At 47.9% G+C, this 23,967-nt stretch overlaps 1 protein-coding gene across 2 annotated transcripts in view; it reads left to right on the plus strand.

The window, feature by feature from the left end:
* SGSM1 (small G protein signaling modulator 1) overlaps positions 1-23,967 on the plus strand; it is a 75,681-nt gene that overhangs the window by 35,525 nt on the left and 16,189 nt on the right. Inside the window, exons 10-18 of one of the 2 annotated variants that reach the window (XM_082668458.1) lie at positions 2,102-2,169; positions 3,337-3,500; positions 3,689-3,821; positions 8,415-8,579; positions 10,463-10,592; positions 13,073-13,137; positions 15,013-15,158; positions 18,583-18,711; positions 23,592-23,774. In XM_082668458.1, the coding sequence (XP_082524584.1) occupies positions 2,102-2,169; positions 3,337-3,500; positions 3,689-3,821; positions 8,415-8,579; positions 10,463-10,592; positions 13,073-13,137; positions 15,013-15,158; positions 18,583-18,711; positions 23,592-23,774 (1,183 nt within the window). The remainder of the gene's footprint in view (positions 1-2,101; positions 2,170-3,336; positions 3,501-3,688; positions 3,822-8,414; positions 8,580-10,462; positions 10,593-13,072; positions 13,138-15,012; positions 15,159-18,582; positions 18,712-23,591; positions 23,775-23,967) is intronic. The other variant, XM_082668459.1, reaches the window with a different exon arrangement.

Raw genomic sequence — 23,967 nt, forward strand, 5'->3', positions numbered from 1 at the left:
GACATACAGGGAAGAGTCAATAAGAAAATGCATATAAAGCCCTTAGCAGGAAGCCTGGCAGCTGGAAAGGCATCCCGGTCATGGGGTTTGTTGGTGTTAATTTAGGTGGATCCAAAGGACCTGTGGCCACAGAGATCCTCCTTGCTGGTGTCTGGTGGTAATTGGAGAGTTGCCTTGTTTCCTGGGCATTCCAGGATCCAGCATTTACCATTCATTATGAACATTCTTTAAGCATTTTGCAGAAGTGAACAAAAAGCCCAGTCCCTCTCCAGGAACTGGGGGCACTCCTGTGGCCCCCACAGCACCTCTTGGAGAGACAGAGGAGAAAACAGGCAATTGCAGCCCTGTGTGATGGGCCTGGTGTGGAAGCCCTGGGAAGGAACTCCTCACTGAGACTCGCCTTGTGAGGGGCTCGGAAGAGGCTGCTTCTCAGAAAAACGCTTGTATACTTGACCATCGTCCAAGGACAGTCACTCCATGGATCCTGGCGAGACTGATTCTGGTATAGACCTGTGCAGGAAGGACCCTCGGAGAGCATATATTCCAACTTCCTTGCTTCACATCAGAGGAAACTGAGGCCCAGAGACGGGGAAAGACTGGCTCCACGTAGGTGGCAGGAGTGGGATTTAAACCCTGCCTGACCTTGACGCCTGTGTTAGTGTCCTCCAAGAAGCAGACACCAAGACAGGAGTAGACGTGCAGAAGAGATGTAATGGGGGAAGAACCTGCAAAGGATCAAAGTGAGGAGCAGGACGAGGCGGGCAGACCGAGAAGCTGTTCTCATTACTGGGAAGGGATGGGGAAAGGAAGGAAGACTGGCCAAGAAGAATCTCGGACACAGTGCAGTTCTAAGAACATTTGGCCAGATCAGTAGAGAATCCCTGGGCTAAAGTTGACCATTGGAGGAGTCTCCCAGCCCACAAGAATAGACCTACACTGTCACCCCCACGTGCTCAGTCCTGACTAAAAGCAGCTCAAGTGAAGCATGACCTTAGCACAGATGTGGTGGATCCACAGGGGCGGCCTCTGAAGCTGTTGGTTGGTCAGCTCTGCTCCCCACAGCAAGATCTGAAGGAAACTTGAACAGTGCACTCCTGTGGCCCCCACTGTCCACTGTGTTCTGAGGGGAAGGGCAATCTGTTTCAAGACAGCAGTAGGCATTGAGCTGGAAAGGGAAAACCTTAAGTAAATCATCACAGGGACTGTTCACCAAGTACCTTTTCATGCATCACCACTGTGTTAAGCCCTTCAAATATGTGATTCCATTTAATCCTCACAGCAACACGATGCAGTAGATATTATTATGAGCCCCGTTTTATAGAGGAGGAAAATGAGGTTCATGGAAGCCTTCAAGTCACCCTGCTGAGACCTGTGCAGTTAAGGCTGTTGAGTGGCTGTTCTAACCACATGGTGGCCTGGAGTTGGTCAATACTCTTATCTTAGATGCTGGTGACAGAAAACCAAACTCAAACTGCCTTAATCATTGGCTCACATGAACTGAAAAATCCAGGGTGGTGGCTTCAGGCATGGCTGGATCCAGGGACTCAAATGAGGACCTGAACTCTTTCCATCTCTTGGCTCTACTTTCCCAACTGTTGACTGCATTCGCAGGCAGGCTTTTTCTTGCCATGGCCCTCTACATCTCCAGAGTTCTATCTCCTAACCACTACTCTCCTAGCGGAAAGGAGCATCTCCTTCCCAGAGATTTCTAACATAAATCCAATAATTGAGTCTCATTGGCTCTGCTTGCATCATGGGGCAATCTGTGAACCACTCACAGTGGCTGGAACAGTGTCATATACTGAGTGGCCAAGCCACCAGGGTCAGGTGCCCATTCCTGGAGTCCTTGAGGTGGGGGAGGGTAGGAGAGATCAGCCTTAGCCACATGGACTGGGGTTAAAGAAATGTGTGTGTAGGGGGGATTCCTTGGAAAATTGGGGTACTGGAACCAGAAGAAGGGGAGATAGAGTCTGGGAAGACTGGGACATGGATGTTGGGGATAGGTGGTCCTGGTGAGGAGGGTGGAGGAGCCCATGGATTGGGCTTCCCCATGGCGAGTTGGGCAGACATCATGCAAGCTTGACCCTCTCTCCCCTTCTAGCGTCTACTGGGACTATGCCATGACCATCCGCCTGGAGGAGATTGTCTACCTGCATTGCCACCAGCAAGGTAGGGACTGAGGGTGAGCATGGGGCTGGGGTGTGTTCCTCCTGGACCCCCTGCCTGCCCCACCCACTTATTACCTGTGCAACCTCAGACAAGTGACTTCACCTCTCTGAGCCTCAGTTTCCCCATCTGTAAAATGGAAATCATAACAGCGTCTGTTCATGGGGTTGCTGTGAGGATCAAATGGCATTTGTTAAGGGCTCAGCATTAAACCCATGTATCAGGCACAGTTCTCACTATTCACATGCTTGTTATCTAATCGTTGCAACAACCCAGCGGTAGGGGCTCCATCATTCCCATTTTAGAGGTGAGGAAGCAGCGTGGCACGTTGATATACTTCCTAAGCTCCCCAGTCTGGTCTCAAACCCAGGCCTTTGTCCCTCCAAAGTCAGTGTTCTGAAAATCAAAGATTTATAGCTAGAGTTCTCCTTTATAGCTCAAGGAAGGTATATTCTGAACAAGCAGAGGGCCATCTTGCTTTATTAAGAAAGGAATCTGTACATCACCAAGACACAAAACACAGTGATTTAAATTATTTAATGAGACAGACGTGGGTTCGGATCCAGGTCCTGCCACTCACCAGCTGTGTGACCTTGGGCAAGTTACATAACCTCTCTGAGCCTCAGTTTTATCATATGCAAAATAGGCAGTAATAGATATGCCTCATAATGCTCTTTTGAATATTACAATAAGACAGTGCCTTTAACGTGCTATGCATGTATACAGTAAATGCTTAATACATGCTAGCAAGAGTCAATTACTAAAATAAATGAATACATAAATAAATTTAAAAAAAAAAAGAGTCAATTACTGCCCTAAAAATGGGTCTGTCTGAAAGCCTCCATACAAAAATAGGTCAGCTCAATTTGTAGAGTGTGTTTGAGGGGCATAGGGTGTTTGAGGGTACCTTTTTCCTTTGGTGGGTGAATGCAGGGAGGCCAAGCACCTTCTTCTTGACCTTGTCCTGTAGTTCCCCAGTTGATGACCTTGGTGGGTGGGATGAGGGGGACTCAGAGGAGGTGACAGCTGCCCCTGAGCTTCTGCCCAGACCTTTCCCAGAGCCTTAGAGCAGGACCGCTGGGTCTGGCTGGGCATGCCTGGGCGGGGGCCCATCACCATGTCTCATAGTGACTTCCTGCTGGGTCTCCTCTGGCCGGGTCGCGGTGGCAGTGGACAGCGGTGGGACAGTGGTGTTGGTCAGCCAGGACGGGATCCAGAGGCCGCCCTTCCGCTTCCCCAAGGGAGGTCACCTCCTGCAGTTCCTCTCGTGCCTGGAGAATGGGCTCCTCCCTCACGGGCAGCTGGACCCGCCACTCTGGTCTCAGCGGGGGAAGGTGAGTGATCGTGGGAGCCCCAGGGAGGCTGGGGTAGGGGTAAGCCATGGGGAGTGGCTGGCTGTTCTTGCCCATGGGCCCTTATGTGGCTGCATAGGCTCTTGCATGCCCCGCAGAGACCCTCGGGCTGTGCAGGTTGTGGAGACAGGTGAGTCCCAGGGACCACGCACTGGGATTTGTTCTTTCAGGGCAAAGTATTTCCCAAACTGCGCAAGCGAAGCCCTCAGGGTTCGTCCGAGTCCACGTCTTCAGACAAGGAAGATGAGGAGGCCACGGATTACGTGTTCAGGATCATCTACCCTGGCATGCAGTCCGAATTCGGTAAGCTGCCCTGGCCCTGGGCCCAGGGATCCACCTGTTAGCTGGTGCTGAAGTTGACTTCAGCCATGTGGAACTAGAGGACAAGAGATGTGGATTCTGGGGCCAGCAGGGGGACCTGGAATCAGGAAGTTGGGGTCTTGGCAGCCTTGATTTTCCCCAAATGAAAACAAATAAGCACTCTCTACTTAGCTAATAAAGATGTCCATGGGCACAAGGTGGCATGGGGTAGCAGCAGTGATATGGGCTCTGGAATCCTGGTTGCACTTGGGCAAGTCACTTCACCCCTCTGTGCCTTGGTTTCCTCATCTGTAAAATGGGGACCTATTCATAGCGCCTATTTCATGGGACTCTTGCGAGGATCAAATGAGATAAAGCACTTGGCACAGAAAGAACATTCACATGCTATTATGTTGTTATTATTATTTTACTTCAATGTATTGTTGTAAGGATTCAATGAGATAATAAGCTGGTCAATGTAATGCCCATAGAATGAGGCCTCGCATACAGTAGGCCTTCAATAAATGGTTGTCAAGACAGCAGAGGGGGGGAATTTCCTGGTGGTCCAGTGGTTAGGACTCTGCATTTTCACTGCTGAGGGCGCAGGTTCAATCCCTAGTCGGGGAACTAAGATCAAGCAAGCCGCGCAGCGCGGCCATAAATAAATAAACAAACAAATAAATAAATAAAAGCCAGCAGAGGGGAAGGGAAGCCCTGGGCACTGGCACACAAGATTAAAACATGTGTCCTACAGTTTGCATGGTGACTGCCATGAAGTAGATGCTTAGTGAATGGGAACTGTTGCTATGAAGATCTTCATTACCAGAGGGCTGTGGTGACGATGAAATGAATTAATATTTGAAAAGTTCTCAGAAGGAGGCCTGACATTTGTTAAGCACTGTGTGGATGTCTGTTAAACAAATCAATAATAAGTTATAGGCTCTTTCTATAAACCTTATTTTAAATATTTAACCCTCTGCAGCCCTGTTCCCATTTGATGGATAATGGCTCTGAGATTCCCTTTGCTTAAGTGACCACGCTGGGCAGTGAGAGGCTCTTTTGAAAGCAGACACCCTCCCTGGCTAGGTTGGACTAATCGTGCCAGGCTGCTTAACGCTCCAGTTCACGTCCACTGCTGTCGGAGCTGGGACGGGGGCAGGCTTGGTGGTAAGGTCTTATGTTGCTTGGGTTAGCCTGTGTTTTCACGTGTATTCAGTTAGGAGCAAAGCTTCATGTTCCTGTGTCTTTAAGAGCCATGGAGCGTCCTGACGTGTATTGCCATATCCGTTCCTGCCCAGGATCAGGGGCTGAAGCCATCCTAGCCTCTCTGCGGTACTATGGCTCACATGGCGCACGCCCCCGCCCCCCTCCGCCCCCCACAGAGAGCTGATTTATCAGAGAGGCCAGTGCCCTGTGGCTGCCTTCCCAGGCAGCTCTCTCCACAGGGCCTCATCCAACAAACAATTTGTAGGCTCTTGCTGGGAGCCAGGCTGGGTGCTGAACGTCTTACTTATTTGGGGAATATCCACGTTAGCCTGTTGTGGCCCTGCACGTGCCAGGGCAACAGATGCTAGCTGCACCCACCCACACCCTCTGTGCAGGCAGCTCCACTGCCAGCTGCCAGCCTTAGTGTCTCCAGCCACCGGGGTTCCTTCTGCCCTGGTGGGTGGGTGGGGTGGATTACAATCAGTGCCTCCCTGGAGCAGCCCTCCGCCAGTGTCCGGTAGGAGCTGGTGTATAAATGCCCCAGCTTCCTCACCCCTCAGGTGAGAACACTCTGAAATGTGTGTCTGCACATGTCCTGGAGGCCCCCCACGAGATCAAGCGCCAGGTGCCCATGATGGTAACTGATGCAGTGACCAGCTTGTTACCCTCTTCGCCCTTCCCCTCCTGTGTCCTTTCACTTGTCCCCTACCTGTGCTTCTTGGGAACATCTCCCAACTTGCACTTGAATCCTTGTCTGCCTTCAAGGAAACCCCAACCAAGACAGTGTATTTAGAACAGGGCTTCTCAATCTTAGCACCACTGACATTTCGGCTGGAGTAATTCTTTGTGGTTGGGGGCTGTCCTGTGCACTGTAGGGTGTTGAGCAGCATGCCTGGTCTCCACTCACTAGGTGCCGAGTAGTAAATCTGCCCCCACCGCCAGCACCACGTTGTGACAACCAGAAATGTCTCCAGACACTGCTAAGTGTCCTCTGGGGGCCCAATTGCCCCCGGATGAGAACTGCTGGTTTAGAGAAAAGAACACATTACTACTTTCAAGTCTGCCACTGCAATGTGGCCAAGTGACTGGCCCTCTCCAGGCCTCATTTCCTCATCTGTAGAACTGGGATAACAGCAGTCCCCACCCGGGATCATATTCTTAGAAGTCAGCTCAATGATACATCACACACCTAATATGGCAGATGCCCTGTGAGCAACGGTGGGGCTCATGTACTAAGTGACACTGTGTGCTGAGCCCACTTCTGTGCTCTCTCCATGTCTTAATTCACTTAATCCTCACCACAGCCCTCCAAGGCAGGTACCACTGTCATCACCATCCCCCCTTGTTCAAAGGAGGAAACTGAGGCACAGAAAGGTTAAAAAACTGGTCCAGGATTGCCCAGCTAATCCTTGGCATGGCTGGCATTTGAACCCACATGGTCTGGCTCCAGAGCTTGTGCTTCTTACATCCACTCCATGCAGATTGTTTTGATGGGAGGGTAGGGGAGGGCATTGTGGTTTCACTCCCTTCATCCTCAAGGTCAGGTTCAGCCCACATGGAAATGATGACCCCCATGCTTGGTTGATTTTCTCAGGACCCTGAGCGTCACAGAGTTTACAAAACAGTCATGTTATGATTTTCATCTGTAAGGTCTGTAAAGTTCTTTCTGAGGAAGTGCCTAAATCTGAAATCAGCAAACCCCTTCTTGTGGGCCAAATTCAGCCCACTGCTTGTTTTTGTAAATAAAGTTTTATTGGAACACGGCCACACCCATCCATTTACATATGGTCTGTGGCTGCTTGAAAAGCCACAGCCGCAGAGTTGACTAGTTGGGGCAGAGACCACATGGCCCACAAAGCCAAAAATATTTACTGGCTGGCCTTTTGCAGAAAAAGTATACAGATGCCTGCCTTAAATGATAAGAGAAGAGTTTTCCCCTGTGGGAGGAAAGATGTGGCCACAGATGGTTCTAAACTCCCTTTCCGTGTCTTCTCACCCCTGTCTCCACCACCTGGTTCTGTGCCTGCTTCTTGTGCACAGAGGAGGCAAAGACAAGTTCTCAAGCATTTAGGTGGGTTCACAGTCAGAGAAGGGCATTTCTAGACCCCTCTGTCGCCAAGACAGTCTCTGTACTGTCCGGTATGGGAGGTGTGAGCCGCATATGGTCCTGAGCACTTGAAATGGGGCTAGTCCAAATTGTAAGTGTACGATGCACACTGGATTTTGAAGATTTTGTACCAAGAAAAAGAATGTAAAATATCTCATTAATTATTTTATATTGATTCTGTGTGAAAATGATAACATTTGGTGGAACTTCCCTGGCGGTCCAGTGGTTAAGACTCTGCACTTCCACTGCAGGGGGTGCGAGTTCGATCCCTGGTCAACAATGGTCGGGCAACTAAGATCCCACGTGCCACGCCATGCGGCCAAAAAACAAAAAAAGATAACATTTGGAGTTTATTGGGTTAAACAGCACATATTGCTGATTGATTTCATCTGTTTCTTCTTACCCTTTTAGTGTGGCTACTAGGAAATTTTAAATTATGCTTGTACCTCACATTGGATTTGTATTGGACAGCACCTGCCCAGTGCAGGGTTTCTCAGCCTTGGCACTGTTGACATTTTGGGCTGAATAACTGTTTGTGGGTGGAGGAGGGAAGAGTCTTATATGTTATATAGGATGTTGAGCAGCATCCCTACCCACTAGATGCTAGTAACATCTAGCTAACTCCCAAGTCACGGACAGAATGTCTCCAGACATCACCAAGTGTCCCTTGGGAGGCCAACATCACCCCAGTTGAGAACCGCTGGTCTAGGGCAAGGATGGTTTGGGGAGACAACAGCCAGTAGGAAAACAGCTGAGAGTATGAATAGGATCTCGGGGTCTGATCCTCTAGGTTGGAATCCCGGCTCCACCACTTATTAGCTGAGTAGTCTTGGGCATGCTGCTTGAACTCTCTGTGCCTCAGTCTTCTAATCTGTAAAAGGGGATAACGATAGGACTTGAGCTCGGGAAGTGACAGCTCTTCTTAGTGGGAAGAGAAGGGGGGACTTTAGTCAAAAAGGTGAGGCTTTGAGTAAGTTATGTTACCATTCTGAGCCTCACTTTTCTCTTCTGCAAAATAGGAAAAAAAAAATGCATCCCTTACAGGGTCGTTAGGGATAAGGCAATCCCCTGCATATAGTAGGGGATGTGCACCGAGCACAGAGTAGGCACTTTATAGGTAACAGCATTCTTTCTTCCTCTGATCAAACACAATCCATGGGAACTAAGTGGAACAGGACAGGGGAAGGTTTCAAGCCCCAGGGAATTGGTTCTTCTCGCCTTTTCAGTGTTCCTGTCACCGCAGACCTTCCATTTCACCAGGGCTTTTTATTTTGCCTCTTAAGTTGCTTCCAGTGCTGTGGGTGGCACTTACCCTGTCTCCGTGGGCCCTGCCTGGATGGTGGTTCCTGCGGGACGGTCCGCGTTAGTGGTGGCCAGGGGCAGTCGGTGGGCGCAGACCACATGGGACACCACCCTCCCCACATCAAGCCAGAAGCCGCAGCCCCCCAGTAATGTCTGGGCTCTCCCCACCCCTGGGGCTGGGTGCCAGCCACCTCTGCCATGTTGTCATTTGAGTCTTGGTCCCGGGGGAGGTGGAGGCAGGAGAAATATTGATGCCCTCACACTGTCCTACCTCCGTGCTGCAGGACGCAGCTTGGAGTGTTGAGGGTTCTGTAGCAGAGGGATCCATTGATGATGTCTGCAAGGTGTGAGAGGCTGGGGGTGGAGGCATGCTTGCCACATCTGCGTGAAACTGATAAGTGCTGAGAACTGGGACTTTTTCTAGAACATTTTACAGGGGCCTACTGGTCTTTCTCGTCCAGCTCATTGGTGAGTCTATGGGGAGGAGTAGGGCAACAAGCCACTTTTGGTGGCCTCAAGAACCTCATTCTGTAGGCAGCTTTCTATTCTGTCAGTGGGTGGGGGCAGACGCTGTCAGCTACGGATCTGTGGCGACTAGGGGGGCCAGATCCACAGCTCCCCCTCTCCTTAGAGCCCAAGGGAAGAGGCCAGGTATTACCAGTCATCCTTGAGGAGGCATGGCTCATGGGGCAAATGAGTACCCCTCTTAATTTCCTAAAGCAGGGTTTGGCAGACTATGGCCCACGAGCCAAATCCAGTCTCATTCTGTATAGCTCATGAACTAAGAATGGTGTTTACATTTTTTAAAATCGAAAAAAAATCAAAAGAAGAATAATATTTTGTGACACGTGAAAATGATATGAAAATCACATTATAGTGTCCACAAAGGAAGTTTTATTAGAACATAGCCGTGCTCATTTGTTTGCCTTTTGTTTTTGGCTGCTTTTGCATTACAGCAGCAGAGTCAAGTGGTTATGATAGTGGCTTGCAAACCCTAAAATATTTTCTACCTGGCCCTTTACAGAAAATATTTACCAAGCCCTGTCCCAGAGAAAACAACTTTTTTGCACCAAGAGACCAGGAAATTAACTGTAGAAATTCTAATGCCTGGGTCACCGGTGTGTTTGTTCTGCAGCATTGCAGATGCTGAGGTTTCCATGGACCTGGGAAAGAAGACAGTAAGGGAAACTATAAGTGCTATATCCTTGGGAGCAATTGATCGGGAACCACCAGTGTCCAAGAGTTAGGAGATCATTTGTGCCCTCTTGGTTCTCAAATGTGGCTGCTACCTCAAAACTGTTTTTGAAGCACGGACTCAAGGGCTGTATCTCCAGGATCCAGCCTGCATATAGTAGGACCTACTTTAATTCAGTAGGTCAGGGGTGGGATACAGGCATATGGCTTTTCAACATGCCCCCTCAACATGATTCTGGGGGGTTGCCAACCTATTTGAGGCTCTCTTGGTAGAGCAGCTACAGGCCCAGGACCATGGACAGTGCAGGCACCCTCATCAGTGGGGACTCCACTGGGTCCCCTTGCTGTTGGGTGGCCTGCCTCACCTGTTGAGTCAGGCTTCCTTACATCTCACCACCAGGAGCTCCCCATGAGACCTACCTCTGGGGACTCGAGGCCATCAGCCTTCCCCAGACGTCCCCAGCAGGCTCCCCTTCCTTCCTGCCAGCCTCCTATGAGGACAACTGAATGACAACATGGTGAGGCTTGGCCTCCTGCTCGGGGATTGGGCCTGTTTCCTTGGCTCTGATCTCTTTCTGTCTGTTCTCCTTCTGTCTCTTCAGCTTTCATCGGCTCTGCCCATCTGCTGGGGGCCCGAAATCTTGGTGGTGGCTTTCATTGGCTCGGATGGGCTCAAGGACCTGGTTTGGGGTCGCTGTCTCCTGCTGTGACATTCAGAGTCTTTCCCTATCCCTGTGCTGGTCTAGGGGTGAGCTGCTTGCTTTGGGGTGAGGTTTCTGTGACCCACATAGGCTTTTAACCATGGCTCTTCCTCTGCCCCTTCTACCCACCACAGTCCCCCAGGACCTGATGGATGTCTCCGTGAGCAACCTGCCATCCCTATGGCAACCCAGCCCACGGAAATCTTCCTGTTCACAGAGTGGCTCGGCTGATGGTGGCTCAACCAATGGCTGCAACCATGAGAGGTATGAGGGGCAGGGACTGTGGTTGGAGGGAACGGAAGCATTTACCAGAGATTTGCAGATGCCCATTTCTTGCCTTGCCTTGTATTCAGAGGAGTGAACATAGGCTATAGAATCGTCCATGTCTGGGTTAAATCCTAGCCATGTGAAGTCTAGCTGTTGGAGCTTCCTTACATATATCGGTCAGCATACACAAGATTATGACGCTGTAACAAACAATCCTGAAATCTCAGTGGCTTATTAGAATAAAGGATTGTCCATCGTGCATATTCATGCTGTGTGTCTATCCTGGGTCAGCTGGGGGCTCTGGTTTCTCCACATTAAAGGGCCCGGCAGATGGAGCCACCACCATCTTGAACATTGCGAATCACGGTGACTGAGGGAAATGGAGCTCTGGATGGGGTTTAACCAGTGGTTAAATGCTCCAGCCCGAGCGCAGCACTTACATTTTCACTCACACCTCATTGGCCCCACCAACAAGGGACCAGGAAGTGTGTCCTACCACACTCCTGGAAGGCAGAAGCTGGAAATATTACTTAATGACAACCAAACATGCCTCAGTTTGCTCTTCCAGCAAGTGGGGATACTAATGCTTACGTCATGTAGCTGTTGTAAGGACAAATCACATACTGGTTTGAAGTGGCCAGCACGTGTACCTGGCACATGGTGATGTTCAATAAATGACGCTTTTTAATTTATTGCATAAAGTTAAATCCCCAGATCACCTCTCTCCTTGCCCACAGGGCTTTGTCTCCTTGGAACTACGCAGCCCATTCCTGAGACTGGTCATGTTTCCCATTGACCCCGCCTGGCCTGGCCTGGGAGAATGGAATTCTTTTTTCCTTGCTGGGCCTCTGTCCCAGTGGGCGGTCCAGTCTTCAGTCATGGGCGTGTAAATGGGGGCCAGCATCAGATAAAGCCATATACTTACTTCCTGGCCTTCAGGGTGTGGTCTCCGCGCCAGCAGTACCATCACCCGAGCAGATTCTCTGTCCTTCACGCCAGACCTACTGAAGCTGATTCTGCATTTAACAAGGTCCCAAGATCGCGTGTGTACTTTTAAGCTCGAGAAGCACTGAAATGACCAGAGATTCTCACATTTTCATAGGCATCAGAATCACTTTGGGCATCACGTACTGCTTCCTGGACCACTTACTGGAGATCGTGACTGAGTAGGTCTGTGCAGGACCTAGGAATCCACATGCTGGAGAAACCCCAAGTGATTCTGTGATGATGGTGCATATGGACAATTGACAAATGCTGCTCTAACCTAGTACCTCTCATAGTATCTGCTTCCACGTCTGTAATGATAGGGAACTCACCACCTTGCAGATGGCCAAGGCCACTGTGGGGCAGCTGTCAGTGTGGTGCTGTCCTTATGTAACCCGAGGAAGCCAAGCCTCACCAGCCTGAGGGCACAAAGAGGGTGACTTTAATGTTTAATGCCTCCACGTGCATAACTGGAGGACTTCAGCCATGCCTCCTTCCCAGTCTCGCTGGGTTTTTAACGGGTGTAATATTCCTCCACTCTGTTTTCTCCAAGAATGCACAACGCTACCTTCAGCAGTCCTGTTTTCTCCATCAATTCTGAGGCCTTCTTTCAGCCAAAGCAGTTCCCCCACCCCCACCCCCGCAAATTCCCATGCAAGGAGAAGCTCTGAGGCATTACCGCCTTCGCAGTCAGCCAGAGTCCGAATCGCAGTCTGGCTCCACTTTGGTTCAGCGGGGTCACTTTAGAAGTCGGACATGTGGCTGTGTATGTATGGCTGATTCATTTTGTTGTGCAGTGGAGGCTAACACAACATTGAAAAGCAACCATACTCCAATCAAAAAATAAAAAGATGTCAAAACACTTTCTGCTGCTGAAAGAAACCCACTTCAAACTGGTGCAAATGAAAATCTCTTGATAGAACTGAGACATCCAGAGGTATGGTGGCTTCAGGCATGGCTGGATCGAGATGCTCCACAGAGGGATGTCTGTTTCTTTGGCTCTTGGCTCTGCTTGTGTCTATGATGGTTTCATTCTCAAGCTGGCCCTTCCTGTGCAGTAGTAAAAACGGATCCCAGCAGCTGCTGCCCTACATCCCACTGGCTTAGGAACTCAAGCAGAGAAAAGAGTGTCTGTTTTCTAGTAGTTCCAACAAAAGTTCCAGGGCTGATTTTCATTGGCCCAGGTTGGATCATGTGACACTGCCCCCCACCCCCGACCCAATAACTGTGACTCCAAGCTGAGTCATGTACTGGGTAGAATCAGCTCTACCCAAACCTTAGGGACAGAGTTGGGGAGGAGGTAACTCCCAAGCTGATAGCAGAGGAAGGGGCAGTGATGCTGTGTAGATAGAAACAGTAACACCCCCAGTCTACTTGACTGGCTGGTTGTAATCTGCTCCCTAGAGATAACGAGTTATGCTCCTCTCCAGCAAACCTGGGCTATGTGTGGATCTGTACTAAGTGTCTTTCTTTCCCTTCCTTTCTTCCTACAGGGCTCCCTTGAAGCTTCTCTGTGACAATATGAAGTACCAGATTCTTTCCAGAGCTTTCTATGGATGTGCGTATTGGCCTTATTTGCCATTGTGGTCTCCAGGGAGCATTTATTCAGTGCCTACTGCATGCCATCAATATCAGGGGAAGGAGCCTGACTCCTAGTTCCTAGGTGTCTAGTTTTGGTGAAGTTACATTAACCTTTCTTAGCCTCAATTTCCTCATTTACAGATTGGGCATAAAATGTCTCCCTTGGTCCTAAGGGGAGGCAGTGAACACTTGCTGGAAGGGGTTTGGTTTAATCACCATTGCATCTCCAGTGCCCACCTTAGAGGGTTTGTTTTCAGGATTGAATGGAAAGCGTGTATAAAGCCCCTAGCACCTGGCATTGCATGCAGTCGGTGCTCAGTAAGTGTCAGTCCCCTTCTCCTATAGGCAGGAGCAGAAGAGTAAGATGGCCTGATCCCTTCCCCAAAACTTAAAAACTAAATTCGTAATACAGGTGCTCTGATTATTTCCAATTAACAGATGAGGAAACTGAGGCACAGAGAGGCAAAGTGACTTGCCCAAGGTTACACGGCTAATAAGCGACAGAGCTGGGACTCAAGCCCAGGCCTGCCTGGTGGCAAAGCCTCTGTTTTTTCCACTCTGCTATTTTGATTCTTAGCAGGTTTTATTTCCCCTGTCTCACAGCCTAGATGGGGAAGGTACAATGTGTGTATTTCAGGGATTCTAGGGAAGTGTTAGTATATCCTGCTGGGGCCTGCGAAAAAACAGTGCAGGTCGTATCGGCCTGGAGAAACAGGGAAAGCATGAGCTCCCCAAGATCAAGGTTTTTGCCTGTTCTGTTACTACCATCCCTAGTGCCTAATGCAGGGCCTGGTGTGAAGAAGGCATTGGGTGAGTATTTATGGAACCACAATGGAAGAGCTTCCTGGTAGAAGGGTTGGGGGTTGAGATGGGTCTTGATGTCATCACATGGTGTGGCTCCTCCCTGATGATGGTTGAGAGCCCAGGTTCTGGAGCCAGACAGTCTGCATTCAAATCCCAGCTCAACACCTAGCAACGTGACCTGGGCAAGTGATGCACGCAGACTGTGCCTCAGTTTCCCCACCTATAAGATGGGCGCAGTAAGAGTGCCTGCTTCACAGGGTTGTAGTGAGAATCAACTAAGTTACGTAAGCTCTGGGAACAGCTCCCTGAACAGAGTGTGCTATGTAAATGTTAGCTATCATATCATCCTCATCGTAATCATCATGATTACCCCTGTTGTTGGTAGGGGTGAGTCCTCAGGCTCCAGATGGTCCAGGGTCCTCTCTGGGACTCGAGGATGAGTTGGGGGTCGGTAGCCAGAAGGAACGGGCATGGTCAAAGCGCACATAGGCCAGCACCGGCTGAGTGCTTCCTGTGGACCCGGCACCCAGGGTGGAGCAAATGAAGGGGGGCAAGTTGGTGGGAATTGCTCGAAGGGCCAGGGCCATCTTTGAAAGCAAACCAGTGCCCTCCGCATCTCCCCAGCTACTGATTGGCCAGGGCCTTCTTTATCCCGCTGCAGTTTGAACGAGTCATCCCCTCTCTCCCATTCTCTTTCTCTTGGTATGGATTGGAGGCACCCCAGGGCACAGCAAGCCCGTGGAGTCACTGGCCTCTTCCTGCCTCCAGCCTGTGAATTAAATGCCTTGGTTTCCAGCAGAGGAGGTGCTGGGGCTGAGAAAGGTGACATGACTTCCCCAGGGTCACAGGGCTGTTAAGCAGTTAAGCCAGCAAGTGACTTTGCCTCTCCGAGCCTCACCTTTCTTATCTGGAAAAGGAGGATAATGACAGTTTGCTGGTCACGAGGGTTCAATCAGATTGCGGGTAGGACAGTACTTTGGAGACTCCGTGAGACAAGGCAGGGGGTGTTGGATGGTGGACAATGACACTTTTCCTTCCTCCCCGGTAGGGCTTGCCTACTGCAGACACCTGTCCACTGTGAGGACCCACCTGTCAGCCCTGGTCAATCACATGATCGTGTCTCCGGACTTGCCCTGCGATGCTGGACACGGGCTGACGGCCGAGATCTGGGAGCAGTACCTGCAGGACAGCACAGTAAGGCTTGGCCTGGCTCGGCCTGCCGTGGGGCAGAGACTTTGCGGGGACAGAGACTAAGGGGGGACTTCTTATCATCTGAGGAATAGACGCACCTGCGTGGGGACTCAGGTGTTGTGACATCCTTGGGTTCTCCATACACAAATTGAAGGTCCCCTCCTCGAGAGTTCCAACACCCACAGCCTGCTTCTGCCCATTGGGATGAGGATCAGGGAGGGTGGAAAATACATATGTTTGTCTGGAAGGAGTAAAGAATGAGTCAGCCAGTAAGCATTTATTAAGCATCAGCTGTATGCTTGGTCCTGTATGATGTGCTGTGACTTCCCGGCCAGAAGAATTTACAGTCCAGTTGGCTACTTAGAATGATGAGAGTAGCTAAGTTAGAGGGAGGCAGCTGGACCAAGGAAACCCGCCACTACATGAAACCCCTTTCTCTCATCTTTGTCTTAGGGCTCGAGAATTCTACCATTAGCTATTTCACCTGGAGATAGATTTCTAAGATTTTCTTATTAGAGTACAAATATTCCTGGAAGGGAAATGTTTATGTGTGAGAAGAGTTTCATGGAGAAATAATTTGGGAAACAAGCTTAAACAGCTTTCTGTATCCTGCAGGACTTGTCAGAGCCTTGGCTATGCTGATATGCTTGTCACGCTCAGGAAATTGGGGGAGTGTGGGAGAGCATATGGAACGTTCCTTCCAATGTATGTGGCCACAGGGACCTTCGTTGGAAAAGTACCACCTATGGTGGAAGGCAGAATCCACTCTAAGAAATACTGGTTTGCTGCCAAGTGCAGGCTTTCAGAGGAGATACCCATTTCCTTCATGCTGGGTAAATGCGGTGGCTCCGTCAGCTGCATCCCTCCTCCCTGGGGAGCGCCAAGCTGGTGAGCACCTGGCTCAGCCTGGCTTCCCCACGTTGGGGGAAGGTGCCATTCTGTGTATTAATCTGGGGATGCCAGGAGACTCAGTGGGAAAAACAAACTGATTCCCAAACCTGGACAAGCAGAAGGGTGGTTTTCTTTTTTTGCCAGAAATAGTTGTTTTTCTAAGTTACAGGAGGAATGCCTTCTTACTGTAACGATTCAAAGAATGCAGAACACAGGTGTACAGAATTTTTTTTAAGTTTTTAAATATGATCTCTCTGCTGCACCCCCCTAGTTCTGATCCCCTGAATTAATGAATAGTATCAGTTTGGTGTAGACCCTGTTATACATTTCCCATACTTATACATCCACAGATACGTCTATATAGATAAAACTGAAACTCATTTTTTTAATGAGGTAACATATTTTAAGTGACCAACTTACTTTTATATCAAAGGCATCTTTCAGATCTCTAAGTAAACTATTACACGTTAGAACCTTAGCACCTTATATGTGGGTGGACCATAATTTAGTCAAATCTTCCTCTAATGATGGACATCTGGGCTGTTCCTTTTTCTTTTTTTTTTAATTATTTCAAACAGTGCTGCAGTTAACATCTTTATAAGCATATACCTTTCTGTACTAGTTCTCTTATTTTGAGGGTAGAGTCCTAGAAATGTAACTGTTTGATGTCCATTTTAAATTTAAATAGATATGCCAGCTTACCTTTCTTGAAAGGTTATAGTGTTCATAATCCCTGGCAGTCTGTGAGAGTGAGTGCACATTTCCTGAGGAATTCGAAAGATTTATAGACTTCTGGGCTCCACTCCAGGGGCTCCAGCTTTACTGATTGAGCACCTCTAAGAGTGGAGCCCAAGAATTTATATTTTGAAAGTTCCCCTTCCCCAGGGAATTCCCTGGCAGTCCAGTGGTTAGGACTCCGTGCTTTCACTGCCAAAGGCCCGGGTTCGATGCCTGGTCAGGGAACTAAGATCCCATGGGCTGCGTACTGTGGCCAAAAAAAAGAGAAGAAAGTTCCCCCAATGCTCCTCGCAATCTCCCCAGTTTGGGAGGCAGTATCCTAAGGACAAATTGGCTGAAACAATAAATAGTCAAAAATGAATATATTTCATCTAACACTCCTCCAACCCTTTCACAATCTGCTTGGTTGCATCGTTGTGTCAGGGAGGACTGCACTGCAGTAACACATAGTCCCTGCTATTTTAGTTGCTTGACACCATAGAGGTGTATTTATTGCTCACTTAACAGTCCTGGGTGGGCATTCCTGGTGAGTGGGCATCTCTCCTCCCTCTAGAGGGTCAGGGATCTCTCAGTCTTGTGGCCCCACCATCTTCTGGGGCCTTGTGGTCATCTGCTTCCAGCCAGCAGAGGGGAAATGGAAAGCGTGAAGGGAGTACACCCGCTTCTTCAAAGCCCTGGCTTGAAAATGGATTACATCACTTCCTCTTACATCCTTTTGGCCAGAACCCAGTCGCCTGGCCACACCTACCTGCAAGGGAGGCTGGGAAATGGAGTCCCGCTATGGACTCCGGGAGAAGAGAACACAGATTTTTGATGAAGCGTTCACAGCCTCAGCCCCAAATAGCTCCCTAATTTTTATACAGCATTGACAAGGCTGTCAATACAATATGAATAAAAATTCCTAACAGGAACAAAATGGCTGGTTTTGCCATTGTGGTTGGGTACATTTAAGACTAGTGTTAAGAAATGAAACATGCTTTTAATTTTATAATGTGAAGTAAAGAGGTGGGAGGAAACAGGACCCTAGTTCCCTTCAGGGTAACCTTCTGGCAGTCATTGGCACTTTACACACACACACACACACACACACACACACACAGATAGGACCCTCTGGTCCCCCAGCGTGACTGCTTGACAAATTGTATCTGCAAAGCCTTTGCCTGGAAATGAATTTTTAAAAAGAAAGAGGACAAATCTATTCCACAGTACAACAAACAGTTGCTAAAGTCATTCTTGTGTGCACAAAAGCTATTAGTGTACGAAGAATCAGATGGAAATGGTTCCTTTTTGGTTTAATTCGCTTTAAAACAATTTTCTTAGTGCTGAGTCAAGATTAATAACTCCGAGATAATATTCCCCAATAAGCACAGTACACAAAATTGACTAAAAATTAAGTAGAAATGTTAATTCATTATATTCTGACCTTTGGGGTTTGTTTTTGTTTTTTACAAAAATGGGTTCACCCTCGACCTATTCTGCATCTTATTTTTTACACTTAACAATATACACTGAACGTCCTTTTATGTAGGTTCTCATAAATGCGCCTGCTGCCCAGTTACTCTCCGTGTGGTATTCCCATGTAGGGATGCAGCATTCCCCCATTGGTGGGCAGTTATGGGGGTTCCTGGGGTTTTGCTTTATTGTATGATGCTGCGATGGATATCTGGGCCCATGTGGCTTTGCTTGTTCACAGCATGATCACTGAGGGCTAAGTCTGAGAAGCGGGACTGCTGGGTCACAGAGTCCATCCCCTGGTTTCCTGTTGAGCAAATCCTTTGTTTCCCCGCACCTACCACAGAGTTACCAGGAGCGGGAGCTGCTGCGTCTCATCTACTACGGGGGCATCCAGCCAGAGATCCGCAAAGCCGTGTGGCCCTTCCTCCTGGGCCACTACCAGTTTGGGATGACAGAAACAGAACGGAAGGAGGTTGGTTACCCCTGATGGGCAGTGGGGTCTTTGGCAGCAAGAAGACCCAGGTAATGTGGGGCTGGGGGAGCTCTGGTCCCATGGTGGACCAAGGTGGGGCAGGGAGATGTTGGGGAGTCAGGAAGCTTGGGGGCAGCACAGTCCAATAGAAACACAACAAACGCCACAGATGTCATTTTTTTTGAATAACTTTTTCATTTTGAGGTAGTGATAGATTCACATGCACTTGTAAGAAATAACGCAGAGATATCTCATCCTTTATCCAACTTCCCCCAGTGGTAACTTCTTGCAAAACTATAATATCACAGCCAGGGTATTGACATTGACGTAGATATACTGGCAATGTATCAATCTTTATTTTTACATTAAAGTCCATATTTTATTGCATTTCTTTTTTGTTGTTTACAATAAATATGTATATATTTTTAATTGAGAGATAGTTTATTTGCAATATTATATTAGTTTCAGGTGTTCAACATAGTGATTCAAAATTTTTATAGATTATACTCCATTTATAGTTATTATAAAAATTGACCATATTCCCTGTGCTGTATAATACATCCTTATACATATGTATGTGTGTGTGTATATATATATATATATCAATCTTAATCAGGCTTTCCATTTTACTTGTACTCGTGTGTGTGTCTATTTAGTTCTCTACAATTTTATCACACGTGTGGGTTTGTGTATCACCACCACAGTCAACATACTGAACATTTCCAGTGCTACTAGGGTCCTCGTGTCCTTTTATAGCCAAACCTCCCTCCCTCCCACTCACTCCCATCCCTAACCCCTGACAACCACTGATCTATTCTCTGTTTCTATAACTTTGTCGTTTCCAGAATGTTGTAGAAATGGAATCGTACCATGTATAACCTTTGGGGATTGACCTTTTCCACTCAGTGTAAATCTGTAGCAGCTCACCCAAGTTGCTGTGCGTATCAGTTCTTGATTCCTTTTTACGGCTGAGTAGTGTTCCACAGTATGGATGGACCACAGTTTAACTCCACCTGTTGATGGATAGGCAGGTTGTTTCCAGTTTTTTGGTGATCACAAATAAAGCTGCAGTGAACCTTCATATACAGGTTTCCATGTGAGCATAAGGTGGAATAAATGCTCGAAGGCAGTTGCTGGGCCCCATGGTAGTTCACACTTTGTTTTGTTTTATAAGAAACCACCAAACTTCTGCAGTGGCTGTACCATTTTATCTTCCCGCTAGCACTGTAGGAGCGATCCACACCTGCATCCTCACCAGTGTTATCACTAGTTTTTATGTTAGCCACTTACAGGAATGTGTACGTGGTATTTCATTGTGGTTTTAATTTGCGTTTCCCAATTGACTAGTGATACTGAACATCTTTTCACGTGCTCACTTGCCATCTGTGAATCTTCAGTGAAATGTCAGATCATGGCTTCTGTTCATTTTCTTGTTGAATTGTTTCATTTTTTTATGGTTGAGTTTGGGAGTTCTTTTTATGCTCTAGATATTAATTCTTTGTCATATATGTCATTTGCAAATATATTCCCCCAGTCTGTACCTTGTCTTTTTGTCTTCTTAACAGGGTCTTTTGCAGAACAAATTTTTAGATTTTTGAGGAGGTTCAGTGTATCAATTTTCCCTCTGAGGGATTGTACTTCAGGTGTCAAGATTAATAATTTTTTGCTCAGCCCCAAATCCTGAAGAGTTTTTCTCCTATTTTTTCCTAAAATGTCCATGATCCATTTTGAGTTCATCTTTGGATATGGTGTGTCATTTAAGTCAAGAGTTTTTGTTTGTTGGTTTGGTTTGGTTTGGGTTTTGCCTCTGGATGTCCAATTGCTTCAGCACCATTTGTTGAAAAGGCTATCCTTCCTCCATTGAACTGCTTCTGCACCTTTGTGAAAAATCATTTGGGGTACATTTGCAACAACATGGATGAACTTGGAGGGTATTATGCTTAGTGAAATGTCAGGCAGAGAAAGACCAATACTGTATGATATCACTTATACTTGGAATCTAAAAAATAAAGCAAACTAGTGAATGGAACAAAAAAGAAAGAGACTCACAGATATAGGGAACAAACTAATTGTTACCAGTGGGAAGAGGGAAGAGGGGAGGGGCAAGATAGAGGTGGGGATTAAGAGGTACAAACTACTATGTATAAAATAAATAAGCTACAAGGATATATTGTACAGCACAGGGAATAGAGCCAATATTTTATAGTAACTATGAATGGAGTATAACCTTTAAAAACTGTGAATCACTGTGTTGTACACCTGAAACTTACATAATATTGTGAATCAACTATACCTCAATTTTAAAAAAAGTGAAGGAGAAAAAATCAGTGGGGCTTATAGAGTGGCATCTATTTCTGGATTCTCTATTCTGTGCCTTTGATCTAATGCCACACTATAATTAGTAATCTTCAGGTAATACCATACTGTCTTCATTACTGTAGCACATATGGAATTTTAAATGTTTTAGTAGTTACATTTTAAAAAGTAAAAAGAAACAGACACAATTAATATTTTTAAAGTTTTAATTTTAACATAATTTTAAGTTCATGCCAAGTTGCAAAAGTTGTGATGCAGAGGTCCTAGGTACCCATCACGCTGTTTCCCCCAATGGAAACATCTTATAGAACTATTATATATAGTGTATTATCAAAACCAGCATATTAAGGAAATTCCCTGGCGGTCCAGTGGTAAGGACTCGGCACTCTCACTGCCGGGGCCCTGGGTTCGATCCCTGGTCAGGGAACCGAGATCCCAAAGGCCTCGCAGCCAAAAAAACCCCCAAAAACAAAAAAACAGAACATTAACATTGGTACAGTACAACCTAGGATTTCATTAGTTTTTGCATCCGCTCCTCTGTGTGTGTGTGTGTGTGTGTGTGTGTGTGTGTGTGTGTGTTTCTATGTCATTTTATCAGGGTGAAATTAATAACATTTTATTTAACCCAGTATATCCAATATATTACCATTTCAGCATGTACTCAATATAAAAATTATTAGTGAGATATTTTACATTCTTTTATTCATACTGAGTTTTCAAAACCCACTCATACTTTACACTCCATGTCTGTGTACCATCCGTGCTACGATTTACTAAGTATTTGTCTCTGAATTGATTCACTTAAAAATTTATATAACTTACTTAAAAAGGCATTTTATATCCCTGCCATCAATGGAAAACCAATATGACTTGCCAAAAGAGAAGGAAACTCCAAAAATAAATAGAATGTGACAAAATGAAATAATTCAGTTCTACCTAGATGTCACAGGCTGCCTGAGGCCGCTCTCTCTTTGTTTAGAAGGGAGATTATAAGGTATTAAGGATGGATTAAAGTGCCAGACTGGCCTTCCTCATAATCAGAAAAGTTGAATATGGAGACTTTCGCACACTGTGGTTCCGTATGCTGAGGCTGTGCCACGAGCTGTCGAAAATGATCTCAGGACCAGCATGAGGATTCCGGTGTGGCAGGCCCCGTGCTCGGGACTGGGAACCCAGAGGTGCATTAGATAAGGTCTTTGCCAGTTTAGGGGGGTTCATGCAAAATCAGATGGAGGCAAACTCAGGGGCTTTAAGAGCACAGAGGAGGCACCTCCACCGGGCAGAAGCCTACCTGAATTCTTTGAAGAGGTTGCTTTCTAGGCGAGGAGACTGAGGAAGGGCTTCTAGGAAGAGAGATGCCTGCATGATGCGATGTGTGTGTGTCTGTGTGCATTTGTGTGGGGAGGGGTGGAAGGGCGTGCGGACATAAAGGATGAGGGGGGTGGGGGCAGCAGTGAGAAGCAGGGCTGGAGAGGAAACAGGAGGAAGACTGCCGAGTGGGAGATGGACAGGAGGGGCCAGGCTGGGACAAGCAGGCACCAGGAAAGAAGGTCATCTGTGTGAGGGGTCCTGGAAGCCTAGCCTAGGATGGCAGTGGGAACAGGGAGGTGGGCTTGGATGAGTCTTCGGGAGGTCAGTGGGAGGGAGCTGCCCATGACAGGCTTGGGCAGGGTGGACCCAGAGCCTCTCTCTGGAAGTCCTGACTAGCTAAAGGACGCCCGCCCCTCCTAACCCTGGCATGGGGCAGGCTCCCTGCCCTCCCTCTTCTCCTTCCTGCCCCCTCACACCCTTTCACCAGCTTGTCTGCCCCACTTGTGCCCAGAGGTCTGGCAGATTCAGAACCTCAGTTACCTGGGCTGTGCAACACAGAAATGAAGTAAGCTCCAATCTTCTCTGCTGAAATCTCACAAGGGAAACACTAGAAACCTGTGGCCCTTCTCTAAAGCCATTGCTGTAAGTAAAGGAAAGGGTCACTTTTATTCATCTTTGTGTTCTCAGCACCTACCCCCATGCTGGGCACCTGGGAGGCCCCTGGTAAGTGCATTGAGTGACTGGAGGAATGGACAAATGAGGCATCTTGCTCATCTTATGTTTCGTATGCCTAGGTTGGTGCCTAGCACATAGTAGGTACTTATCAACTTAGATGAACAAGTGAATGAATGAATGAAGTAGGAAAAAGGAAAAGAAGGTAATAAAGAAGGAAAGGAACAGTCTGCTCACTTTAGTATCCCCAAGGCTTAGTATACTGCCTGGCACAGAGTAGGTTGTCAACAAATATTTGAATAAGTGTATGAATGAATGAATGAATAAAAGAAGGAAGATAGGAAGGAAGGAGGGAAAAATGGAAAGAAAGAAGTTGACTTGCTCACTTTTGTGCATCCCCAGGGCCTAGCCAGTGCCTGGCACATAGTGTTCAGTTAACGTCTGTTGGATGTTAACTCCGTGAACGTTGGATGGGTGTTTCTAGGGCTCAGGGTCCCAGGTCAGAGCCACCATCTTCTGGGTTGGGTTGGTTGTCCCCTGGGATCCCACCATTCCAGGTGACCGTGCATCTGCCTTGGCAGGTGGATGAGCAGATGCATGCCTGCTATGCGCAGACCATGTCCGAGTGGCTGGGCTGCGAAGCGATTGTGCGGCAGAGGGAGCGGGAATCCCACGCGGCCGCCCTGGCCAAGTGCTCTTCGGGGGCCAGCCTGGACAGCCACCTGCACCGGATGATGCACCGGGACTCCACCATCAGCAATGAGGTGACGGGTGGCTCCCCTCAGGGAGCAGGGGGCGGGGCTCTGCTCCATCAGGCTGTTGTAGGAAGGGTGAGGGCTGGGTGTTTGGGGCCTTGGGACAGAGTCTCACCCCTGGCTTTTAGGTGGAAGGTGACTTTGGAGTCAGACAGACCTGACTTCAAACTCCAGCCCCTTCATTTCTTAGCTCTGGGGCTCA

Source organism: Grampus griseus, assembly GCF_964374135.1.
Source record: "Grampus griseus genome assembly, chromosome: 12".
Classification (NCBI taxonomy): Eukaryota; Metazoa; Chordata; class Mammalia; order Artiodactyla; family Delphinidae; genus Grampus; species Grampus griseus.